Source organism: Panthera uncia, chromosome B4 (genome assembly GCF_023721935.1).
Source record: "Panthera uncia isolate 11264 chromosome B4, Puncia_PCG_1.0, whole genome shotgun sequence".
Classification (NCBI taxonomy): Eukaryota; Metazoa; Chordata; class Mammalia; order Carnivora; family Felidae; genus Panthera; species Panthera uncia.
This window is the reverse complement of record NC_064809.1, coordinates 352601-376025: the sequence shown is the minus strand read 5'-3', so window position 1 is coordinate 376025 and position 23425 is coordinate 352601. Positions and strand designations below refer to the sequence as shown.

Below are 23425 nucleotides of genomic sequence, written 5' to 3'. Positions count from 1 at the left end.
TGGCCTGATTGGGGCAGCCGCGTTGTCCTCTCTGTACCCCTCTCTGCACGTCCCCATCTCATTTCAGTATAAGACCTGCAAGGACGGAAGCGTGCTTGGGGTGACCGTGACCAGGATCGCGCTGCTGACCCATTGCCAGGCCCTCACGCAGGCATGCGGCTACACGGAAGGTATGGGCAGGGCCCTGACCCAAGACTGCGTCCCTGGGAGGCTCATGTCAGCTGTGGAGGGACTGAGTCACTCCCCCTGGTAACGGAAGGAGTGATGTCAGGTTTGCACGGAGCTTGGCAGGTGGTGCCTTCTTGTTGCCCTCGCTGTGCAGGGAGAAAGAGCTCTGGTGTCTCATCTCCCCAGGATGTGGGTCCTGATGGGATCAGACCCGCCCCATGACCTCACCGAACCCTCATGACCTTGGCAGAAGCCGTATTTCCAATGGCAGCCATGCCGGTGTGCGGGCTTCCACCCGTGAACTCAGAGGGCACGGCTCAAGCTGTAGCAGATAGTTAATTCTGTGGGTGTTCATCCCTGGGTGCAAGTTAGGGTCTCTGGGATCTTCAGAAAAAGCCCATGTTCAGCCCACCCCTAGCAGCTCAGGGAGAATCTCTGATGGGGATTCTGCGAGCTTCTCAGGGTGGGCAGCAGCTGCCGAGGGTGTGGTTTTTATGATGCACACTCTCTCTCCCGAACGGGACGGTCCTGGAGGCCAGGAGGTAGGTGGCCAGAGGTAACCGTGGCCACGGTGCTGGCTGGGGCTCATAAAAGGCAGGGTCCGCCCAGGTAACCAGCTACCCCCTGGCTGGGGCTTCTGTGACCAAGGCCCTGCCCTGGGGACTTGGACGTGAGCGCAGCCCTGGGGCTGGTGCCTGAGGAAGCTGGTGGTGGCATCTGCACTGCCCTGGGGGTTGGATGCTTCTCTCCTTCTCTGTCCCCAATGCCACTGGCAACGTCCCTCTGAAAAACAATTCATTTGCGTCCTGGGGATGTTCTGGCTCACGTTTGGTCCCTAAACTAGTTTCCAAGGTACTTTCACCTTGAGACACGTGACTGCTAATCATTTCTCACAGCCTCAGGACTCGTGTTCCTTGCCCTGCTTTCTTGAAGGTCCAGGGCTGTCGCTTTCACAGGTGCCAGAGAAAACACACACACACACACACACACACTGGCTCCTTATTTCTAAAGTGAAAATGCTCGTAGGACGTGGAACAGAGGCTGTTTCCTTCACGTGGGGACGCCTGCCTTCTCTGTGAAGTGGGGTCAGGTGCACGATACCAAAGCTCTGGCGAGCAGCACGACAGCGTACGGACCTAAGAGGAGGCGTCAGGAAATGCCTGGTGTCAAGTGTGGCTTCAGAAAAGTTTTTCCACGTAGCTTCCACGTGCCACTGTGGCCCTTGTTTTCAACTGTGTATCGTTAGCAGCCTTTCTTCCCGCTTCACGAGGTGTCCCCCGTAAACCTTGAACACTGTTCCGTCACCGTCCTTCCAAATCCCGTGCCTCCTTTATGACTCCAGCCACCCCAAGGCTTCTAGTGATGTGACGCCCTGTGTTTGCTGGAAAGCACTTCCCTTTCCTGGGGGATCCCATGATGGAAATGAAAAGAATCTTTAAAAAGTTACAGGCAGGGAGGGGCAGTAAGGACATAAATAGAAGGAATAAAATGTTTTAAGTGGCCTGTGAAGCCGTCGCTGCTAACTGATGTGTCAGGAGGCTAGAAACACTTTTCCAGGTGGGCAGCGTTTTTAAATGGGTTTGCAGGCTGTAGGATGTCTGCAGAGGTACTAGGAACCATTTTTCCAAGGTCCTGTACTGCCCCTGACATGATGTTGGATTTTCTTTGCCCTTTGGGCTGTGCTACATGAAAATCTTCCGTTTTTATTTGTTCAGCGGAAACCATAGTGAATGTGTTGGATTTCAAGAAGGACGTTGGGCTCTGGCATGGCATCCTAACAGTAAGTGTGACCCTTCCCCTGTCCCCCCGGGCCACAGCCAGAATTAGGGTCTGTACACACGGCCACTCGCCCAAGCCCCTCTCGCACTGGGGAGAAAAGCTGTTATTGCTGCTGTCTGCTAATGCGACTTCCCAAGCCCAGGAAGCCTGCGGGAGTCAGCCGCTCACGGGAGTCACAACCCCCCCTCCCCACCACCACCACCATATAGAGGTGCAGCTGTTGAGGAAACAGGGTATCTCTCTGCCCCCTTCTGGAATCACGACTGCGATGATGTTAGTCACATCTCCCGTCTGGGTCACTTTTCCTTTGCATTTGGTTTCACTCTGACACTGTTGTTCTTTTGCCTTTCTGTGAGTCAGTGCTTGTGAATATTTTGCAAACCTGCTTGGTTATGCCACAGGGGAAGCGCTTTACAGGTCCCCCTTGTGCTGACAGTTCCACTCCCGTCATAAAGAAATGCATGCCGCCTCCTTGTGGGTGCTGCAGGCAGTTCAGAGCTGCAGGCGCTTTGATGGAGACCCAGCCTGGTTATCTAAGGTCTGCACAGCCCTTGCGGGTGTGCATAGCTTAACTGCTGGAGCATCGCTGTGTCGGTTTCACAGGTGGTGATCTTTACTCCCCTGTTTGTAAGTTCCTTATGCTAAGCTTCATCTTTCCTGAGGTAGAAAATTCTAGGGGCTTTTGCACGAGTGATAGGATATGAGTAGACGAAGTGTGATTTGTCGCCTCTTGGTGAGGGCACGTGAGCAGCACATGGACCGGAGGGTGGGGGCTCCGTGGCTTCCCTGTGGTTGGTCTCTGCCTCTGGGTCCCGGGAGGTGCCAGCCTGGAGAAGCCAGGCTGCCCGTGTGCGCTCGTGAGGCGAGCAGGTATCGTGGGGAGAGCGCGGGCTGCCTCACCCCAGCCGACGCCAGTCCTGCCTTCTGCAGCTCTGTGCCCGCAGGCCCGTCGTCTGCCCCCGGGACCTCCTGAACCACAGGGTTCCTGCCTGTCAAGTGGGGTGATGGTCCTGTGTGGTGTCGTGAGCACTCAGTCCACCTCCCTGCCCGATGGTCGTGGCAGCCGCCTGGGGGCTGTTGCCGTTCAAGCTCCTCTTTGATGCTGTTGCTCTGCAAAAGTCTTGTTGGTGCTGTCACCCAGCTGCTCGCCGTTGCTTTGGATCGGCAGTTTCTGAGTCTCTATTTCACTGCCACCTCCTAGAGCAAGGCCTGGCTCCTGCTGGATGCACACGCTCCTCTCTGGCATCTTCTGTGTGGCCAGTGGTGCCCTTGGCCCCCAGCGTGGAGCAGGGAGCAAGCCCGTGATGGGGGCCCGGGCCTGTCGTGTCCCCGCGCGAAGCCTGGTGGGGCGGGGTGCCTGTCCTGCTAGTGTGTCGGCAGTCACCTGGTGCGTTGTTTCCAGAGCGTCATGAACATGATGCACGTGATCAGCATCCCATACGCGCTGATGAAGGTGAACCCGCTGTCGTGGATTCAGAAGGTCTGCCAGTACAAAGGTAGGCATCCAGAGGCCTTGGAGCCCCGGTTCCCTCCTTCAAACAGCTCCTGGTCTGACAGTGTGCATATTGACCCCTTCCTCTACTGTCCCCACAGCAAAGGTGGCTTGTGTCAAATCCAGGGACATGCACTGGGCATTAGTAGCACACAGAGATCAGAGAGACATCAACCTCTCTTCTCTCCGGATGCTGATCGTGGCTGATGGTGCAAATCCCTGTAAGTGATCTACCTGCTGCGTGGGGCGGGCAGGCGGGCGGGAGAGAGCCTCATCCCCTTCGGTCTGTTTGTGCGCTTTGCTTCTCCTTTTCCGGCCATTACTGTGGTTAGGAAGCGGTGTCAAACTCGTGACCTCACAGTGTGACTGTCTGAAGCCTGAAGGCACCACGACCGGTGGCGGGTAGGGGACCAGGAGTGCCTGGCTCCTGCCTGGGGCTTGAGTACTGCTGTTGCCATTTCCTGATTCTGTGCCAGAAACCCTAACCTTCTGATCTCAGTCCTTCTCCTTCTTTTGCTGAAAACGGTGCCTAAATCTTGAGTTTATGAGGATTGAATTAAGTCGTCCCTGCATGTATTTCCTTGAGTGATGCTGCGTGCTCAAGAAACATTAACTGTTATTGGTTTATGGTCTTTAGTAATTTTATTGGTCAAGAAATTAATCTGTCATTTTAAGGGAATTTCATTATAAAATTTTATGGGAAAAACCACCCAGGTAAAGTGAATTAGGAGTCCCACAGAATGCTGTAAACATACCTCGGGAAGTACTACCCTGGGTTGGAAGAGAACCCAGCTGGCTTGTTGTTTGTGAGGGGGGCGCGTGAGCCAGAAGCAGAGTGAGTGAACGAGGCATTTGTTTCTGACCGTTGTTGACATTTGTCAATTAAAGCAGAACACGTGATGTGTACGCACGGACTCCCACCCACGTGATTCGGTGTTAGTTGTGTACATGGTTCTTCCGTTTCCCCAGTGGCTCCATGACTTGTGAGCCACTCTCGCACATGGCTGCTCTCAGGCAGCAGTCGTGGAGGAAGCCAGGAGTTTGCCGATAGGCTCCTGGCGGTTACTCCCGCACTCCCGTATCTCTCCGGTGGGGTTAACACGGGAGAGTTGTCTTCACTTGGCTTAGATATAGTCCTCTTGCGAACACGCATATCAAAAATGGGGGAACAAGCCTCAGGGAAGGTATGCAGGCTCATTGGCGGAAGTTACACTTTTAAATCCTTGAGCTCAGTCGGCCTGAGGGGATCATCTTTTGGGGTGACATAAGTACTAAGCGGTATTGAGCGAAGTGTGTTCCCGCACCGCCTGCCTCACACCCTCACTCGAGGAGCACTCGCTTCTGGCTGGTTTGGCTGGTTTTAGTCAGTCCCGAGCTTCCTCTGGCTGACTGTGGTCCCCTTTCACCTGCAGGGTCTATCTCCTCCTGCGACGCGTTCCTCAACGTCTTCCAAAGTAAAGGCCTGCGCCAGGAGGTCATCTGTCCTTGTGCCAGCTCCCCAGAGGCTCTCACCGTCGCCATCCGGAGGTACAGCTGGGCCCCTGCAGCGGCGCCTGCGTGGTGCCACCGCTTGGGGGGAGGGCAGGACCCGGCCCGTTTGCGGCCAGCTTTGCTTCCCTGCGTGTGCCGGCACGGATTCTTCCGGATCCATTAGTCTGGGGAGTGACTGCGTGAGGCCCGTCTGGAGGTACAGCGAGCAGTGACGTCCCGTCCTTGGGGGTCTCCCACATTTCCATGTGCCTGCGTCTGGCCTGGTGTTATGCGGGGGTGGGCTGCGTCGATGCTGGGTGGGGTGAGATGTTCACGGCAGGGCTGGGCCTGCCGACGTGCAGTTTCCACGAGGTCCTGGCTTTCTGAGCTCTCGCGCGGTGGTGGCACGTGCGAGGGCTTTCGGGTCTGTGCGTGGACACAGGGCCTGCGTCACTCATGCTCTCGGTCGTTCATTAGTCAGTCGGCCTCACCGCCTGCTCTGGTGCTGGGCACACTTGTGGGGGTGGCGTGGATACGGGTGCATAAAGCCCATCCCACCCAAGCTGAGAAGTGCAGGGAGGGCCTGTTTGATCGTCTTCCACCATCTGCCATCCGCACAGTGTGGGAAAGGAATATTTGCACCACCTGCATGCTTGCAGCTTGGGACCCGACTCGGTATCTTTGCATTCCCTCGCTGGTGAGGTTGTATCTCGCGTCACACAAATGTGCTCCGTCATGAGAATGGACGACACAGCTTTCAACACGCAAAAGCATGTGATTTCTGCCCTCATTACTGAAAGGTTGGGGTCCCCAAAAATACTCCGTGGAAGAGTGTAAGTAATACAACTTCTGACGGTTTTACTTGTTGGTTAACGTAAAGTCAACCACACTGCCTAACAGGTTGAGAAATCGAAAACCTTTAAAGTATCAACAAAGTTTTAATTTTGATTGAAGCAGAAATTAGAAGTCTGTCGCACATTTTAAAATTGATGAGGGAATATGGCGCCACTAACCAGAATCCAATTTCCAATTTTTAGAAGGTGTCACTGTTCTAACAGGAGGCGCTCCACATATAATCTCCCGCTATTCGTGTCTGGCCTTGGACAGAATCCTGGAGGCTTTGGGAGCAGGTTGGATACCACAGTGCTCTCCCAAGATCAGTATTAAACCATGTCCAGTTTGAGCCTGAGTGTAGACACTAGGGAGACACCCCCGGGAGATACAGCCAGGGTCTGGTCCACGGGGTCCCGGGCATGTTCCTTATCTCCAGGGCCTTAGTTTTCTCCACCAATGAGTTGAGGGGCTTGGACTCAGGACTCTTAATTTCCTCTGGCCTTGAAGTGTTAAGATTGTGCAGTTGTGTGACGTAGCACCGTTGCCACACATAATTCACAAGATGAGTAATGATACTGACACATAGAAGATCCAGTTGTTAGCATCAGATGATTTGTGTATTTCCTAGAAGCTTCCTGTGTACATTGGGATATGTAGAGTGGATTATGCCAGACTTGATGGCAGAGGGAGGGAGGGTCAGTGAAGGATTTTTTTTTGAAAGGATAAGCACACACACACACACGTGTGTGTGTGTGTATGTGTATACATATATATATGTGTGTACGTATGTATACACACACATTTATTTATTTTATTTTCGAGAGAGAGACGGTATGAGCCGGGAGGGGCAGAGAGGAGACACAGAATCCGAAGCAGGCTCCAGGTTCTGAGCCGTCAGCACAGAGCCTGATGCAGGGCTCAAACCCACGAATTGTGAGATCATGACCTGAGCAGAAACCAGAGGCTTAACCAAGTGAGCCACCCAGGCGCCCCATCAGCTAAGGAGTTTTCGCTGTTTCTCTAAAAATGTTTAAAAATCTTTAAGAAGATTAAAACTTTAATACCCCAAACAGACAAAGTAAGGGGTTGCTCTTTCCTGGGGTTGTGTTGAATGGCCTCTGCTGCAGTTCCCCTGTGGTCAGTGCCTCAAACATCCCCAGGCACCCGCCGCGTGCCCCCCGCTCCTCCCCCCATGCGCTTTTCCATGAGCCTCCCCCAGCTCCCCACGCCCCACACGTGCCCCAGGCCTCCCCGTTTGCCTCCCCAGGCCCCCCATGCCCTGCCTTACACCACACACCACCACACATTGCCCCGTGTGCCTCCCCCCCCCACCCCCATGCGCCCACGCCTCCCCCCATGCATCCCCACACATCCCCTGCACAGACCTGCCTTGGCTGAGTCCACACCACCATCGAGGGCTGGGAATGGCAGCGTTAGAGGCTCTCGTCCTTCTCTGCCCTGCGGCTGGCAGATGCCACTCCTCTGTGAGACCGTGGGCTGGTCAGCTCCTGCTCGGAGCAGGCGGGAGTGTGGTTACACTTGCAGAGACTTGATTCCATCTGCCTTGCTTTGAACTGAGCTGGCATCTCTTTGCAGACCCACCGGCTGCTCTCGCACCCAACCACGACCCTGGCCGCCACTCTCACACCTTCGAGGTCTGCTGTTTCCAAAACAACCAGAAGAAAATCAAGGGACTGGGATAGGGCAGTGGATACAGGTGACCAGGGCTCCTTGTGAGCCCTCTGTCCTGTAGCCCTCCATAGCTGGAGATGGCTGTCGTGTGGGCAGGGGTCGGGGTGGCAGGCTGGCAGAAAGATTGCCACCAGAAAGGCTCAGGACCATCCACCTGCCCCCTGCACCACCTGTCCTCACTCCACGTGTCACAAGTGGAGCTGACTTAGCAGAAATGACACATGAGGTTACCACCTCGGCCAAATATCTGCTATGCTCTCCTCACAAAATCTTCCGTAGCTCATATCAGTTATCGGGCATCCTTAATAGTCCAAAGGGTTAAAACGGAAAAGGTTTGTGACTGGCTTCAGCAAATGTCAGTTTCTAATCCCAAACTGGTTTTACTGCAAACATTTCCTAATCCTCAAGAGCGGTATTTATTCACTTCACTTGCACTGTTTGTGGGCGCTGGTCCTCCTCGGGCTCTTAGCTCAGCAGGTGTCCATGGGTGCCTGTCCCCCCAGCACAGTGCTGTGCTGGACACAGAGCTGTGAGCAAAGTGGGGCCCGCATGGGCCTCGGAGGGCACACCACCCACGTGAGGCAGTGAGAGGATTTGCCCTGATGCTCTCATTGAGTGAGGGGAATAGAGCGCGAGTCCTTGAGTCTCACACGGGCCGTTCTGAAGCGTCGCTGGCGCACGGCGGCACCTGCTCGCGTGGGGCCGGCACCGGCAGAGCTGCTGGTTAATGGAAGCCGGCAGGGCTACGGGGCCCGGAGTATACTGGAAAGGCAGTGGATGAGCTGTGTCCGCCTGTGCTCCCAGCTTGCGGGGCTGGCCCGTGGTTCTGGTGCACGGGAAGGCTCACTCTGTCCTCAGACACCGTTGGCCATCTTCCTCCCAGAGAAACCCAAGCTCGCCAGCCACCTCCTGTCACTGTCTTCAGCACTTGAGTCACCAGGAGCGCATGTTAGCCGCTCGCTGGTGCTGGGATGAGTGGCAGTCACCACTCGGACCTGCTTAGCACGGAAACAGCTCCCTTGATGCCTCACAGGGTCAGTGGTGGCTCACGTGTCTGCCTCTGGTGGCGGCAGCAGCGTGGCTCCAGAGGAGCAGACTCCCGAGGGAGGCAACGGCCAGGCCTGACGTCTTCTGTGTCACCCTGTCCTTGCTGAAGCTGTGAGGTTTAAATGTTTCTGCTTGTTTTGTCTTAAAGCTTCCGGGCTGCCTGTTTCAGAATAAAGATGTGAGCCCTGTGCTCAGCTTGCACTGTTGACCACCGTTTGAACGTGTTGGGATGGCCCGGGTATCTCCCGAGGCTTCTCGGAAGATGGTCCCCTGGCCTGTGGCCTCATGGTCACGCTTGGTGACAGATAGTGAAGTGTGACCCCTCCATTTTGCTTCTGCATCAAACAGGGAAAAGCTTTTAGTTGGAATTCTAACATACTTGATCATCAACTTAACAGTTGTAGCCAAATAAAGATAATTTTGGGGAAGATCCTTGTAAGGTATTTGAAAGCAGAGGGTTCTTAAAGATCATCGTGTGATCCATTGGAGGTTCTCCTGGGCCCCATAAATGCCTCTGCACCGTTTAACTGCCTCCGTTCTCAGATTTCGCGTTCTTCAGTGTCTTGGACCAAAACTGAAGTAGGAGGATGTTTCTGAAATTCAGATGAAAATCCCCGCCAACACACCTGACACGAAGAAGCAGGCTGCAGGTGATGTTAAAAACCGTGTTGCAGTTTTTAAAACCCGTCGTTTTGGGTAGCACTGTGGTCTTGGCTGAGTGGTTTCCTGTCCTCAAGACGTCCTGGGTCCTGGAGAAACGCAGCCTCCGATTGCACACTTCTGCACGGAGCGGCTTGGGAAGACAGCCCTCTGCTTGGTCATGATGAGCAGGGGTGAGGGATCGTGATGTCTAGCCCCACGTCCTGAGACGCCGCATGGTGGGCAGTGCTCCCGGGTGCTTCCCTGCCCCTCGTTTTGGGTTTGATGAGACTTGAAATCACGAACTGTGTCCCCACTGTACCATCTGGAAGGGAATCTGGGTCCTGTGGACAAGGTTCAAGCTGCATTTCGAGACTGGGTAGCTTGGCAGGTGTCTGCCAGGCATGTGCTGTGCTGTCACCAACCTCACGTTGTCTGCCCAGAACCGTATAGATCTGGGAGAGCACTTTTTAAGTGTCATTGTGATCTCATGGCCACGCTAGGTGGCAGAAAAGGCAGATTTTTACACTGACCGTCTACTTGCGTCACTGTAGACCTGTTCACCTCTGAGACACTCAGTTTCTCCCACCTGTAGAGGAAGCAGATGCGACTAGCCGTGTCTGCTAAGGCGCACACCCCAGACCCTGAGCCCCGGCCCACACCGGCTACGCCTCAAGGTGAGTTAGCGCCCTGCCCATCAGCCGCGGCCTGGCAACTCGGTCACGGAGCTTTCCCCTCACGCCAGCCCGCTGCTGTAGCTTCTCTATGAAATTTTAGGTTAAATCCAGGACTGTGCAGAGACCAGACATGACTCCGTTCTCCTTAGTATGGGAAGGAAGGAGGCAGAGCGGAAATGACTTTCAGTACAAGCATCGTCCAGCCCCAAGGTGTGCCTCGCTTAGCGTTCAGAGGAGGCCGTGTAAACACCCTGAATCCCCTGTGCCTCCCACCCCCCTGCCTCCCCTGGCCCCACTCCGTGGCAGCTTGTGTGCAGGGGTGCACAGGCCACACTCGCCCCCACCCTGCACACAGCCCAGCCATGGCCTCCTTGCCCTTTCCCCACCTGCAAGCACAGGGGCTGGGTCCAGCCCGTCCCTGCTGGCCTCGCTGGGGGCCTGTCCTGACCGTGGTCCTCCAGACTTGCTGCCCTCCCTTCTTCATGTTCGCTACCGCCCCGTGTGCCGTGTGATTTCCTGGTGTGTCCATCGTCGATTGTGTCCTGGCCTTGTGTGTAGTTTACAAATAAGCAAGCGAAACAAGTGAAACAAAAACGTTAAGTATGTGACCCGAGATGCAAAGGTCCTTCCCGTGCACATCCCGCTGACCACCCTGTGCGACTCACCAAAAGCAGACGCCGTGAAGAGTCGGGGCTTTGCCCAGGTGTCTGTGCAGACAAGCCCACACCCGTGTGCAGGAAGGTTTCTAGCTTGCGTTCTGACTGAGTGGAGTCACGTGTGGTGTTAATGTCTGCTGGTTTGTGTTTTCACGTGACGATCCAGCTGCGGTTTGGTGTCATGTCCGGGTCCACCGAGAGAACAGCAGCAGGAAGGCCGTGCGTCCTTCCTGCTTTCCGTGGGCAGCCCTTCAAGGTCGGTCCCGTGATAGACTGAGGCAGGAGGACACGCCCTCGGGGGTGAGGTCTTGAACAGCAGCTGCGCGTGTCCCCAGTGATGTGCTAATGCAGGGCAGAGAAGGCAAGCTTGGGACCCCAGAGCGTGGGCAGGAGGCCTGCTTCCCACCGGAACTTGGGGAGCGCGGCACAGGATTTAAGTCGCGTGCAAAGCTGTATAAGGTCAGGAGTTGATGAGAACAGAGATGGCCATCGCCCTGCCCAGCTCTGAGGAAGAACCCCGGCAGCCCTCCCAGGGCCCCCACCCTGTTGGCTGGGACGTCTCCTCAGACATCACAGTCCTGTGATGGGCATCCTCTCCCAGGCCCACAGATAAGTCTGGGGACAGGAACAGATAGGAACACGAGCCACGACTGCAGTGTGCTAAATGGAATTGGGAATAACGGCGCCATCAAAATTAAGTTGGCCTCAGGGCACACCCACATGTTCCACGCTACCTTTCCTTGCGCCTCAGTCTGGTCACCAGGATCTTTCGCGTGAGGCCAGCGATGCATATGGAAGCTGTTACACGCCAGTGGTCACACGGAAGAAGCCTTCGTAACCAACTACCACGTGCCTCACGTGGATGGTCACCAGCCATCGCATCAACCCCGCATGGATGGTCACTGGTTACGCTGTTCTTTGGTTGACCTGGAATATTTAAGTCATTTTCAAACAGATATGATGGAAACGCCAGTCACTTGCATTTTGTGAACATGTTCCTTTCCGTGAATGGAAGGGAAAACTCCCCATTCCTAATGTTGCATGTGAACATGCACATGCATGTTCCCAGTCATGTTCAGGGTCTGCGCAGAGGTGGTAGCAACTCTTGCTTTTGGAGAGTGAGTCTGTGCACTTGACTCCAAGCACGCTGAGGACTGGAGGGGATTTTCCACACATAAAAGGTCAGAAGCTGGGTTACTGAGTAAAAATGTCTTTATCCGTTCTATTCAAGCCGTTCTGCGTGGGGATCCAGGATGGCTAATGGACACTCTTGTGGGTCCAGAGTGAGGACAAAATGCACACGTTATTTTTTTCTTTTTTTAAGTTTTTTTAATATTTAATTTTGAGAGAGAGAGAGACAGGGCACAAGTGGGGGAGGGGCAGAGAGAGAGGGAGACACAGAATCCGAAGCAGGTTCCAGGCTCTGAGCTGTCAGCACAGAGCCCAACATGGGGCTTGAACCCACGAACCATGAGATCGTGACCTGGGCTGAAGTCAGCCACTCAACCGACTGAGCCACCCAGGCGCCCCAAAATGCACCCATTCTTAGCTTCATGAATTCTAGTGTGGGAGGTGTTATGTCCTCACATTTTGCTCCTCCCCTTATATATAATAATTTATAAAGAAAAAAGTGTTTGGCTGCTAGGTCACCCCATTTTGGAAAGAAAGGCCTGCCCCAAAGGGGACTGGTTTCCCCTTGTTCAAATGGGTTTGAGATCTGACCACCTTCTTTCGTCTAAGCTGCTCTGTCCTATGCTTAATAATCTTCTAGGGACAGGTGTTCTGCCCTCATAATGAAAAAGAGATTGAACTTCCAGGAAACTGCCTAGAGCAGCTAATGGCTCGCTTGGCTTTTAGTCCATTTAACTAAGAAATGATGCCCAGTTCCTGTGTGTGGTCAGCAGTGAAGGTGAAATTGGAGGTGCGTTCCGTGGCTCACAACTTGTAGGACTTCAGGCCCTTTCTGGAAGGTCTGTCAGTCTGTGGTTCTCTTCTGTAAGAAGCATCCATGAATTAGCCAGCGGAGTAGCCATGGCAAAACTGCCAGACCCCCATGGGTTTGGGCTGTGAGGGCCAGCCGTGCACACTGGTCGGCTTCTCTGGCTGCCGTGAGTTTGCCTGTCCAGAGCAGAGAGCCGGCCTCACGGTGGGTGCCGTGGTTGTTAGGCATCTTGATGTCCTTGCCCTGGTCAGTAGCCGATCACCTGTCACCAACACAATAGTGAGTGTGTTAGAAGGTCCTGGGCTCACAGTTTTCAGTGGAAGCCTTAGACGTCCCCCCCCCACCCCCGAAACACAGGCAGGATGCAGATGTCATCCTGAGAGACAGTGGTAGGACTGTGGCCATGATCTGGGGGCAGTGGCTGGTGCCCTGGCCCCTGGGGCAGAGAGCTGCCCAGGCCATGTCTGATCGGTAGGACCAGCCCTGTAAGCAGCCCCCTAGGAACAGCCACTTTTCCCTGAAAGTCAGGGAACTTGAAGGGACAAGGGCAGGAGGGATGCCTGTCTCCACACCTGTCTGTTTCTGCAGTGTCACACCCTGTGACAGCATGGGTGTCTGTCCTCAAGGGTGTCTGTCTCTGGGGGTGTCTGTCTTCATGGGTGTCCATCTCTGTGGGTGTCCGTCTCCGGGGGTGTCTCACTTCATGGGTGTTTGTCTCGTGGGTGTCCGTCTCCGGGGGTGTCCGTCTCCGGGGGTGTCCGTCTTCATGGGTGTTTGTCTCCCTGTGTCTGTCTTCATGGGTGTCCGTCTTCATGGGTGTTTGTCTCATGGGTGTCCATCTCTGGGGGTGTCCATCTTCGTGGGTGTCTGTCTCCGTGGGTGTCCGTGTCCGTGGGTGTCTGTCTCCTGGGGTGTCTGTCTCATGGGTGTCCGTCTTCATGGGTGTTCGTCTTCATGGGTGTTTGTCTCCGTGTGTCTGTCTCGTGGGTGTCCGTCTCCATGGGTGTCCCTGCTCACGAGTGTCTGTCTCCATGAGTGACTATCTGTGTGTTTGTCCGTCCCGTGGGTATCTGTCTTCGTGTGGTCTGATTTCATGTGTGTCCTGTTTGTGCCTGTCTTCATGGGTATCTATCTGAAAGTGCCTGTGTTCACGTGCATCTGTCTTCACGGGTGTCTGTTCATGCATGTCTGTTTGCATGCATGTCGACCAGGTAATGGCAGTAAACCACACTGTTCCCCTGTGAGGTCTTCCCTGGCTTCCTGAGCAACCAAGGTATTTGTCTTTCTTGTTTTTAAAACTGTCATCACCCTGGTTCATGTTTTCTGTTTCCTTTTTCTTTGAGGAATAGTTGTAAAATCAAAAATATTGGAGAAATATGGTTTCATGATACCTAAAGTTATCTGTAGAATTATTTCAAGAGGGCAAATTGCAGAATGAAAACTGGCAAATCATTCATGGCCCCATGTATCTCTGGGATTGCTGTCTGGTTCTGTTTCCATCACTGAAATATAGATGCAGAACCTGCTTTTTAAAGCTACATTGTGGTAATGTTGACTGAAATAAAAAAAATATTTTGTAGGCTCTTTAAGTAGGCTTCACACCCAGTGCAGAGCCTGAATTCATGACCCTGAAGTCAAGACCTGAGCTGAAATCAAAAGTCAGATGCTTAAGTGACTGAGCCACCCAGGTCACCCCTCTGTGGGCTTTTTATCTGCAGGATGTTCTTTTAATACCTTGATGCTTTAGCAATGAAAGGGTAATAATTATGTAAAGCAGTAATTAAAACAGCAATTCCAGAGGATAATAAAGTTGCCCCTTTGCCACCAAAATCATTTTGCATGTTGAAATGTCCCCCTGGAATTTAGAGAGCTGGGAGGGGCCCATGTGGCAGGATGTCTGTTGGGGGCCAGAATCGGACAGTTTTGCTGGGGACACCCCAGCCAGTGACCCAGAATAAAAATAGTTAACAAGCCTGTGAATTGAAGTGGGGTTTTCACGAATGGCTTTGCCCCATAAAAAAAAGTCAGACATGAAGTTCTATAATCTTGTTTTTATAACACAAGATAAATTACATTATCAGAAATTTTAATCTGAAAGTTTTAAATTCAGACAAAACTGTAGAACTTGTCTAAGTGTAAAATAGTTTGAAGATGAGAATCACCATATCTAAGTGGAAATATGGACTAATCAGGTAGCATTGAAGAGCCCAGTGACTCGAGTTACCTTGTGTGAGTTGTTCTGACCGCCCACGTGCAGGAGCGAACCGTGTTCTGTTTTGTGTTTGGTTGGACTGTGTGCTTGGTGTGGTGGAGGGTTAGCCTGCAGAGAGCAGGTGCCGCTCGGGGCGCAGCCCCACCCTTGATGTACATGCTGACACTTCCCTGCTGTGCACCCTGATCGCCTGCCCTGAGATGCGGAGAAGTTGCCAGGGCAAATGAAACCAAAGTTTGCACACCGCTTGTATGGTATGGTCCCTTTTCCGGCTGAAAAGAATTCTCTCTAAAGTGAGTAGGTAAAATAATGGAGGAGAAAACATTCCCTTTTTATATTACATAGCTCTTGAAGCAGGCTTTTTTTTTTTTTTTTTTTTTTTTAAATCAGTGTGCAGGCCGCCTGGGTGGCTCAGTTGGTTAAGCGTCCTGCTTTGGCTCAGGTCATTATCTCATTGTTCCTGGGTTCAAGCCCCGTGTCGGGCTCTGGGCAGACAACTCAGATCCTGGAGCTGCTTCAGATTCTGTGTCTCTCCCTCTCTCTGCCCCTCCCCCACTCCTACTCTGTCTTTTTCTCTCAAAAATAAATAAACGTTTAAAAATTTTTTAAAAATAAGTGTGCATTGCTCTCGTCAGAGAAAGGGGAGAAAATCACACTAAAATAACTTAGAAATTAAAGGTGTGATGTTTTAATCTTGTAACTTCCCCTGTCAAAAATCATGGATTTTAAGGGCACCTGGGTGACTTAGTTGGTTGAGTGTCCAACTCCTAATTTCGCTCAGGTCATTATCTCACAGTTCGTGGGATCGAGCCCCGCATTGGGCTCTGCACTGAGCACGGAGCCTGCTTGAGATTCTCTCTCTCCCTCACTCTCTCTCAAAAAAAAAACAGCAAGAATTTTACTGAGACTTTAGTGTGGGTGGTTTTGAAAGTCTCCATCTCAACGTTGAAGAAGAGTGCACGTATTCACGGATTTGACGGGCTCTCTCCCGAAATTTGCAGGAGTGTTCCTAAAAATGTTGTTTCTGTTACAAGCGCGCAGTGTCTGCTGCTCCACTCTCTTCAAAGGGCGTTTTTACCGGGTGCTGTTCAGTTATCGGGGGCCAGCTGCCACGGTAAATGAGGTTACGTTCGGCTGTAGAGAGACTTCAGTCAAGGACGACGGCACCAGACAAGCGGGGCAGGGTACCTCTCCTGGAAAGAACGTCCTCCATCCAGAAAGGAGCGCCTTGCTGGCCACAGGCACAGGGGCGCCCCTCCCGCACACAGACTGATGGCCCTGTGGCTCCAAGTATGTATTTCCTAGGGAGGTGGTGTTACAGGAGCCACTCTCATGCCCGTGTGTGGACCCCACGTGTGCACTTACACCTCCTTACGCTCTGGGTCCAGTGAGCCTGGCCCAGCGCCCCCCCCCCTCCCCCCATGCATTTCAGAGTCTGTTGACCCCGGGTCACCATTCTGGCTTGTTTGTGCTTTGCTTTGCCTCTTGCCAGCTTTGTCACTCGGCATAGGGCCTCCTTCAGTCCTCGGAGTCCACATCTGTGAAGGGGCGTGACCACTGGCCTGTGTCACAGGACGGTGTGAACATCTGTGCGTGTAGAGTGCTGAAGGTCTGCATGGTGCCCATAAGAATTCAGGGCTCAGGCTAATGTTAGTGTCATTACGATAGCGTCACATGTACTTGGGCGTGTGCGTCCCATGACAACGTGCCCTTTGGAAACGTTGTAGTCAACCCTGACATTGGCAAAGGAAAGGGCTGTTTCCTGAGACTTGACCCCTTTGCTCTCTGGATGTTCCTGAGTCAACCGTTCCTGGAGTTGGGGGTTGCCTCCATCTGATGGAAGCAGGGAAGGACCTTTGCTGTCACACCTGCAGGAGGCTGCAGTGACAGACGGTGGCGCTAAACCCTTCGAGATGTGGTGGCCACTTCCCCATTACATCCTGAGAATGGAAATTGTCCCAAATGCTTGTGGCTTACGTGACTGCATTTATTTCGTGTGGGTACAGATTTGAGCGTGGCCAGTGATAGCAAACTGTGGACGTGTTAGTTGAAACTTATAGCTACCTCTTCAGGTGTCACACAGCGTGATTACCTGAGGGTTATCTAACATCTCGCGGAGGCAGGACTGGCATGGCCAGGGAACAGGTGCGCACGCTATCCCGTTGAAGCCATCGGCCATCAGGAACATTCCTCCTGAGGCCAAGGCCGGCGCGCACCTTCCGGCTTCCGTCTCTTCACTTAGGTCTTTGTGCCATTTGCCCGTGGTCGCGGGGCTGGCCGCTCACAGCTGCACTCCTTCTGTATCTCTGTGCGCAGAGACCCCCTCGGCAGTCCTGGGAACTGCAAGAATTGCTCTTCCACGCCGTCAGCCCTCTGCGTCATCTGGGCATTGAGCCTGGGGGGACTAACGGGTCAAGCTCTCTCAGCCGTTGTTCGTCGCACTGTGTTTGATTGTGAAACCACATCTTTTTGAAATCTCTGGGAATTCTTATTGGGATCATTTTTTCACTTCCTCATCTAGTTTAGTCTACTTGGACTTTTTGTTTCCTAGGAAGGTGTTAATGGAGAGAAAGATAAGCTGACTTTGTTCATCACTCAAATGCAAACCAAAGTAACAGAGAGGAACAGCGTTTCACCACCAAAGCGGGAACACTTTTAGGGTTGTGTGGGCACGGGTGTGCGGAAGTGGCTGCTGGGAGGCCGCCTTCCCCGTGGCCACGAGCGCAGGTTTGAGGCCAGTCTGCGCTCGATGCCAGGGTCTGCCCCGCAGCTGTGCCCCAGATGCCACTGCCTCACACACTCCGCTTCTTGCCTGTGAGTGGGGACGACGGACATGCGTGTCTCAGAGCTGCTGTGAGATACTTGACGTGCACAACATGCTTCCGGTGGCCTCCTGCATAAAACAGTACCCTGTGCACGTCTGGTAGATTGGAAAACAGTACTTAGAGTGGACGTGCAAGGTGATAGTCTTTTGGGAAGTTATATAGGCTTTATTAAAATTTTAAACGTGTATACTTTTTGATTCTTCAGTTCTTTTTCTAGATATGTGTTTTACAGTCATACTTCTAATTGTATAGAAATGAAATAAAGTGACTACTGTCACTATTATCGAACGCCACCAACAATTAAGACCGGTCGGGTCATTGGCATGTGCGGTATACATAGTGTTTATATCACACACACACACACACACAGGAAGATCCACAAGATCCATTTGGTGGAAAAGCAAGTTGCAAGAGAACATGCTTATTGTGGCTTTGCTTTTTTTAAATACAGGTGTATTTACACATGCACCTATTTTATGTAAATACAGATTAAAGGAACTGGTGGATCATCTGTTGTGGCTGCCGGTGAGGCAGGGCTGGGATGGGGTCAGGCAGGTGCTTTTGCCTTTGCTGTGACTTTTTGTGCAGTGCCCCATTTACCCCTGTGTTACTCATGTCATTTGTCCTAAAGTTCCCTCAAAAGAAAAGTGTGCCGTGAACTAAGAAGTGCTCAGTCTTTGAGGCCAGAGGCAGGAAAGGGAGATGGGAAGCTGTCCCTAACTGGAGCTGTGGGTCTGTATCCCACCAAGCCCCACAGGGATGCAGATGATGAACTGAACGTGCCCAAGCCCGCAGTTGTGGTCTGTAAAGCAGAGGACAGTGGTGCCGTGCGGGTGTACCTGCCAAGTGAGTGAGTCTCTGTGTGCAGAGGGCTCGGGACAGTTGGGCACACCCAGGTGCCAGCTGAGCAGAGCTGTGTCATCGGGAGGCAGGGCTGTTGGCTGAGCGTGTCTGAGATTTCTCTGACGAGCAAGGGACTCTATTAAATACAAACATACAGCTGTAGATCAAAGTAAAACCTGAGTGGTACCATTGGTTCACATTTTAAGTGCATGTACCCAAGTTTCCATAGTTTCGTTTTACACCTACAGTTGAAGGGTTCCTGTAGCAAACACGGTTCATAATTGTGCTCCAGTGAGTCTTGTTTCTAGGAAAGCAGGTCTCGTGCCTAAGACCCCAGAACTCGCATCCTTGAATGTTAAGAGAGCCTTTCCCTCTTGGCGCACGGGCACGGCCCATCCCGGTCCCCCTGTATCCCTTGCTTGGGCTGAGTCATGGCCACGCCAGCCTCTTGCTATCCTGTGGTCATTCCAGCCAAATACGTGTACCTTTAAATCCCGTTCCTTGGTGCGTTTGTCTCCTGGGGCTGTCGTAAGTGCCTCCGCCCCTCCCGGTGGTGTGACACAAGGGGAACCTGCTGCCTCAGAGTTCTGGGGGCCAGAAGCCCGGGGTCAAGGTGTCTGAGGGCCGGGTGCTCCCAGGGGCTCTCACGGCCCATCTGCTCCAGGCCCTCCCGCTGCTGCTGGCACCCCTCTCCTTGCAGTACGGCTGCTATTGTCACATGACGCCTGTGTCTCCTCTTGTAAGGACACCGATCATTGCATTTGGGGCCCGTCCCGATTCCAGGATGATCTCATCTAACTAATGACGTCCACAAAGATCCTCTTTCATGTTAATACGGTGATAGTCAAGGTACTGGGACCAGGACTGGTCACAGCTTTGGGGACACAACTCAGTCCACAACAGGCACTGAGCATTCTGATTTAAGACTCTCGCTTTGTGTTTTGGCCAAGGACAATAGTGGGGTCAGGGATTCGTAGCAGCAGAGGGTTGCTGCGGGGCTCCTCTCTCACCCTGCGGAACAATATAGATTCCAGTGTTTGGGGCTCATTTCCGGGTAGTTCTGGGTGGACCTTATCACTGGGCAGACTTTTCTTCTGTCTGGTTAGCGCTACCCTTTTGGATGCTTCACAGACAGAACCATTTCAATTTCCAGACTCTCTTATGCTTCCTTTTTGTTGTTTATTTTTATTTTTGTTTATTTGAGGTATAATTGACCTATAATATATGCTTCTTTTTATAATACCTAGTTACTTGATTCAAATGAGATATTTTGCACATTGTTTTTTTGAGAGAGAGTACAAGTTGGGGGAGGGCCAGAGGGGGAGCGAGAGAGAATCACAAGCAGGCTCTGTGCTCAATGCAGAGTCTGACGTGGGGCTTGATCCCATGAACTGTGAGATCATGACCTGAGTTGAAATCAAGAGTCAGGTGCTCAACTGACTGAGCCACCCAGGCACCCCTCCTTTTGCACGTTTTAACCTTTATGTTTCTCTACTTGTATTTCTAGGTTCATTATAAAGATATTTTCTTGAAACATTATCAAGATTTATCAGTTTTAAAGCTAAACAGCAAACTTCTGTTTATTTTCTAACTTTTAGATCCTAAAAGGATGCTACCCATGTATATACAGAAAATTAGAAAAAGAAGTGTGGTATTTCCCTAACGTGTGCCTCACTTAGCCCACATGGAAGATTCTTTAGTTACAGGGACAAAGTCCATGTTCTTGGAAATATTTTATTTATTCAGTAATTAGTCAGCAGACCTTTATTACTGCACACTTGTCCAGGGGTAAGGCTATGCAGTGAACAGAAGGGAACCCTTGGGGAGCAGAGACTCTGATGCAGGAGGCCTGGTGTGGGTAGTCAGGTGGCCCTACTGTGCCGTCTTGGGGGGTAATGAGTACTTGCGTATTTGAGCTGCCAGGGGGATGTCTGCTCCGAGAACATTCCAGATGGAGGCAGGGACAAGTGTGAAAGCCCCCAGAAGGGGTGGGCTGGGTGCTGGATAAAGGGCCTGGGGCTGGCGTGGAGTGAGCTGGAGTGGCGGGGGCCATGGAGAAGACGGGCTGAAGATGGAGTGAAAGCATTTCACCACATGCCTTCTGCGAAGAAAGACTTCCCCAAGCTTGTCATGCAGAATGGCATGGCCTGTCATTTCAGATTCCTGCACCATGAGCTTCTGTCTGCCTAGTGCACGTCTCAACTTGAGCCCAGGCCACCCCACCTCCCTTGTTTCTGTTCCGTGCCATCATCCGTGTTCTTGGAGACATTGTGGTCCCTTGTTAGCCACTTTCAAAACTGGAAAATCAGACCTGCGGAGAGAGGGGAGGGAAGGAATCAGTCGATGGCTGATACGTGTAAGGGAGGGGCATTCCAGAGACAGAGTTAATGATGTTGACGTCTCACAGACAACCAGCACCCCTTGGCACGCTAAGAACACAGGACAGTGTGGCATTCAGATCTGCTTCGGGGATCCTTGGGACCCCAGACGTGTCTGGCTGCCTCTGGTGTGCGTGCACTTCAATGCCTCTCTGGTGATGGTGGCTTGTTTGCTCCTATGTGTTCAGACAAAACTGCTCTTTCAGGCCCACAGATGACAGCAACCAGCCCCCGGGCCGGGGTGTCCTCTCCATGCATGGGCTTACCTACGGGGTCATCCGGGTGGACTCCGAAGAAAAGCTGTCTGTGCTCACCGTGCAGGATGTCGGCCTCGTGATGCCTGGCGGTAAGTGTGGACGCTGGGCTGCACACGTTGGGGGCGGGGGTCGAGTCAGGAGCCCCAGCCGTGTCCAGCGGGCTGCTTCCCACCGGGGACCACCGTGCTCCTCTGGCGCGAGGTCAGACGGAGCACTTAAATCCGGGCTTGTCACTGCTGCCTCTCCTGATGAAAGAACGTTCAGGAAGCTTCACGGGGCATCTCTGCTACCTCCCATGCTGGGATCCCGGGGTCCTTTCCCCTAGGGGGCGCCGTGGGCCATGCCGTGCCCCTGCAGCCCATGGAGGGCTTCTCTCCCTGCAAGGGTCAAGTTCCCGCCGGCCATCCACCTTTTGGACAAAGCTGGGCACTGAGGCTGGTAGCAGATGGTATAAAAATCCAGGGACGGGGCTCCAGATGATGAGCAATGCTTGGTTCTAGCAGAAGAGCCCGTTTTTAAAAGTCAGGGAACCGTTCCCACAAATGCGCACACGAGGCCGTCAGGGCGCTGCACACGCTGCCTCCTGATGTGCCGGCCGGGGCTCCCGGATGACTGGAGGGGGAGCGCGGGGCTTGCAGGGAACAGAGGGGCCGTGTGCGGGGGGGCCTTGGGCTCCTCCCAGGTGTCTCTTGGTCCAGATGGGAGAAGTCCCCATCCCCTCAGTACGATTTGCACATTAAAGTTCAAGCTGTCAGAATCTTACACCACAGCTGTGTCAGTGGACGTTTTCTTGGAACATGAAAGCTCATGACTCCAGGGAAGACCAGGACCGGCCTGGCCTCCCTTTTACCTTCACACTCCTGTTCCAAATGCGGTTTCCGCTCACTGTGCTCTCCCTGTGTTCAGTCATTTCTTCTGTCCCCCTGCCCCGCCCCTGTCTCCCTCTCTGCCCCCCGTCCCTCTCTGTCCCCTTGTCTCTGTCCCTCCCCACCCTGTCCCTCTGTCTCTGTCTCCTTGTCCCTCCCTCCCTCCCTCCCTCCCTTCCTGTCTCTCTCTGTCCCTCCCCACCCTGTCCCTCTCTGTGTCTCCCTCTCCCTCTCTAATATTACCTGTGTGTCCTGTTTTGCTTCTAGCCATCATGTGTTCAGTGAAGCCGGACGGCATTCCTCAGCTGTGTAGAACGGATGAAATCGGGGAGCTCTGCGTTTGTGCCATTGCCACGGGCACGTCCTATTACGGCCTCTCGGGCATGACCAAGAACACCTTCGAGGTAGGGTCATGGAGCTGAGCCCCAATGCCAGGTGCACAGACATGTAAGATAAGGTGGTAGTTTCTCAGCTAAATATACTCTTAGGAACTAAGATGGTTGCACTTTTTGCTGCCTTTTTTTTTTTTTTAATAATTTTCAATGAATTTAGCTTATCAGCTTTTTTTCACCTCATAGTCAGTGTTGAAAAAGGGCAAGAACAGTTTCTTTAAAAAGGGCTTTTTGGGGGGCACCTGACTCAGTCGGTTAAGCATTGACTTTGGCTCAGGTCATGACCTCGTGGTCTGTGAATTCCAGCCCCACATGGGGCTCTGTGCCGACAGCTCAGAGCCTGGAGCCTGCTTCGGATTCTGTGTCTCCCTCTCTCTCTGCCTCTCCCCTGCTCATGCTCACGCGTGCTCTCTCTCTCCCCCTCAAAGATAAACATTGAAAAAAAGGCCTTTTTTATGTCGTGCTGTTCTTACGTTAACCTGTTTAGTAAGTGCTGCAGCTGATAGGCTGAGGAATGAGGGCAGAGCACACCTGTCACAGACCTGCCCCTCCCTTGTGGCCCGGCCCGCCCACTGAAGCCAGACTTGGCCAGGTGTGAGCAAATGACACATGAAGTAACTGTCTCCACAGCATGAGCGGGTGTGTATGCACACACGTGTGGCATATGCTGTGTGTGTGTGGTAGGTGTCCACACATACTTGTTTCTTGTTTGCACGCGTGGGTGGCTTGCTGTTAGTGCACTCAGTGCGTACGTACACGCACACAGGCCTTGTTGGCGGTTAAGTGGTAAACTCTGTGCCGCACCTCAGTTTCCCAGAATTGCTATCATTTGACCACGTGATACTTAACCTTGCGAGGAGCACACTTTCGAATAAATTGTGCACGAGAAAATGTGGGTTGCTGGGGCGCCTGGGTGGCTCAGTTGGTTGAGCATCTCTGACTTCAGCTCGGGTCATGATCTCATCATCCGTGAGTTCAAGCCCTGCGTGGGGCTCTGTGCTGACAGCTCAGAACCTGGAACCTGCTTCAGATTCTGTGTCTTCCTCTCTCTGTGTTCCTCCTCTGCTCACGCTCTGTCTCTGTCTCTCTCTCTCAAAGATAAATTAACATTTAAGAAAAGAAGAAGAAAATGCGGGTTGCTTAGGGGTTCGTTTCTTAGAGCATGATGCGATGAGGTGCTTTGTTGAATGTGGCTTCCAGGTTCTAAAATGTCCCTGAAGCCCAGCTAGCCGGAGTCTGTAGAAAACCCCTCTCCT

The 23425-nt window shown here is 52.8% G+C and overlaps 1 protein-coding gene across 1 annotated transcript in view; it reads left to right on the top strand.

The window, feature by feature from the left end:
- The window catches only part of DIP2C (disco interacting protein 2 homolog C), a 223975-nt gene that overhangs the window by 115281 nt on the left and 85269 nt on the right, over positions 1–23425 (top strand). The window contains exons 15-21 of the mRNA XM_049624394.1: positions 68–170; positions 1884–1948; positions 3350–3443; positions 3541–3660; positions 4852–4966; positions 20861–21000; positions 22045–22181. Of these exons, the coding sequence (XP_049480351.1) occupies positions 68–170; positions 1884–1948; positions 3350–3443; positions 3541–3660; positions 4852–4966; positions 20861–21000; positions 22045–22181 (774 nt within the window). The remainder of the gene's footprint in view (positions 1–67; positions 171–1883; positions 1949–3349; positions 3444–3540; positions 3661–4851; positions 4967–20860; positions 21001–22044; positions 22182–23425) is intronic.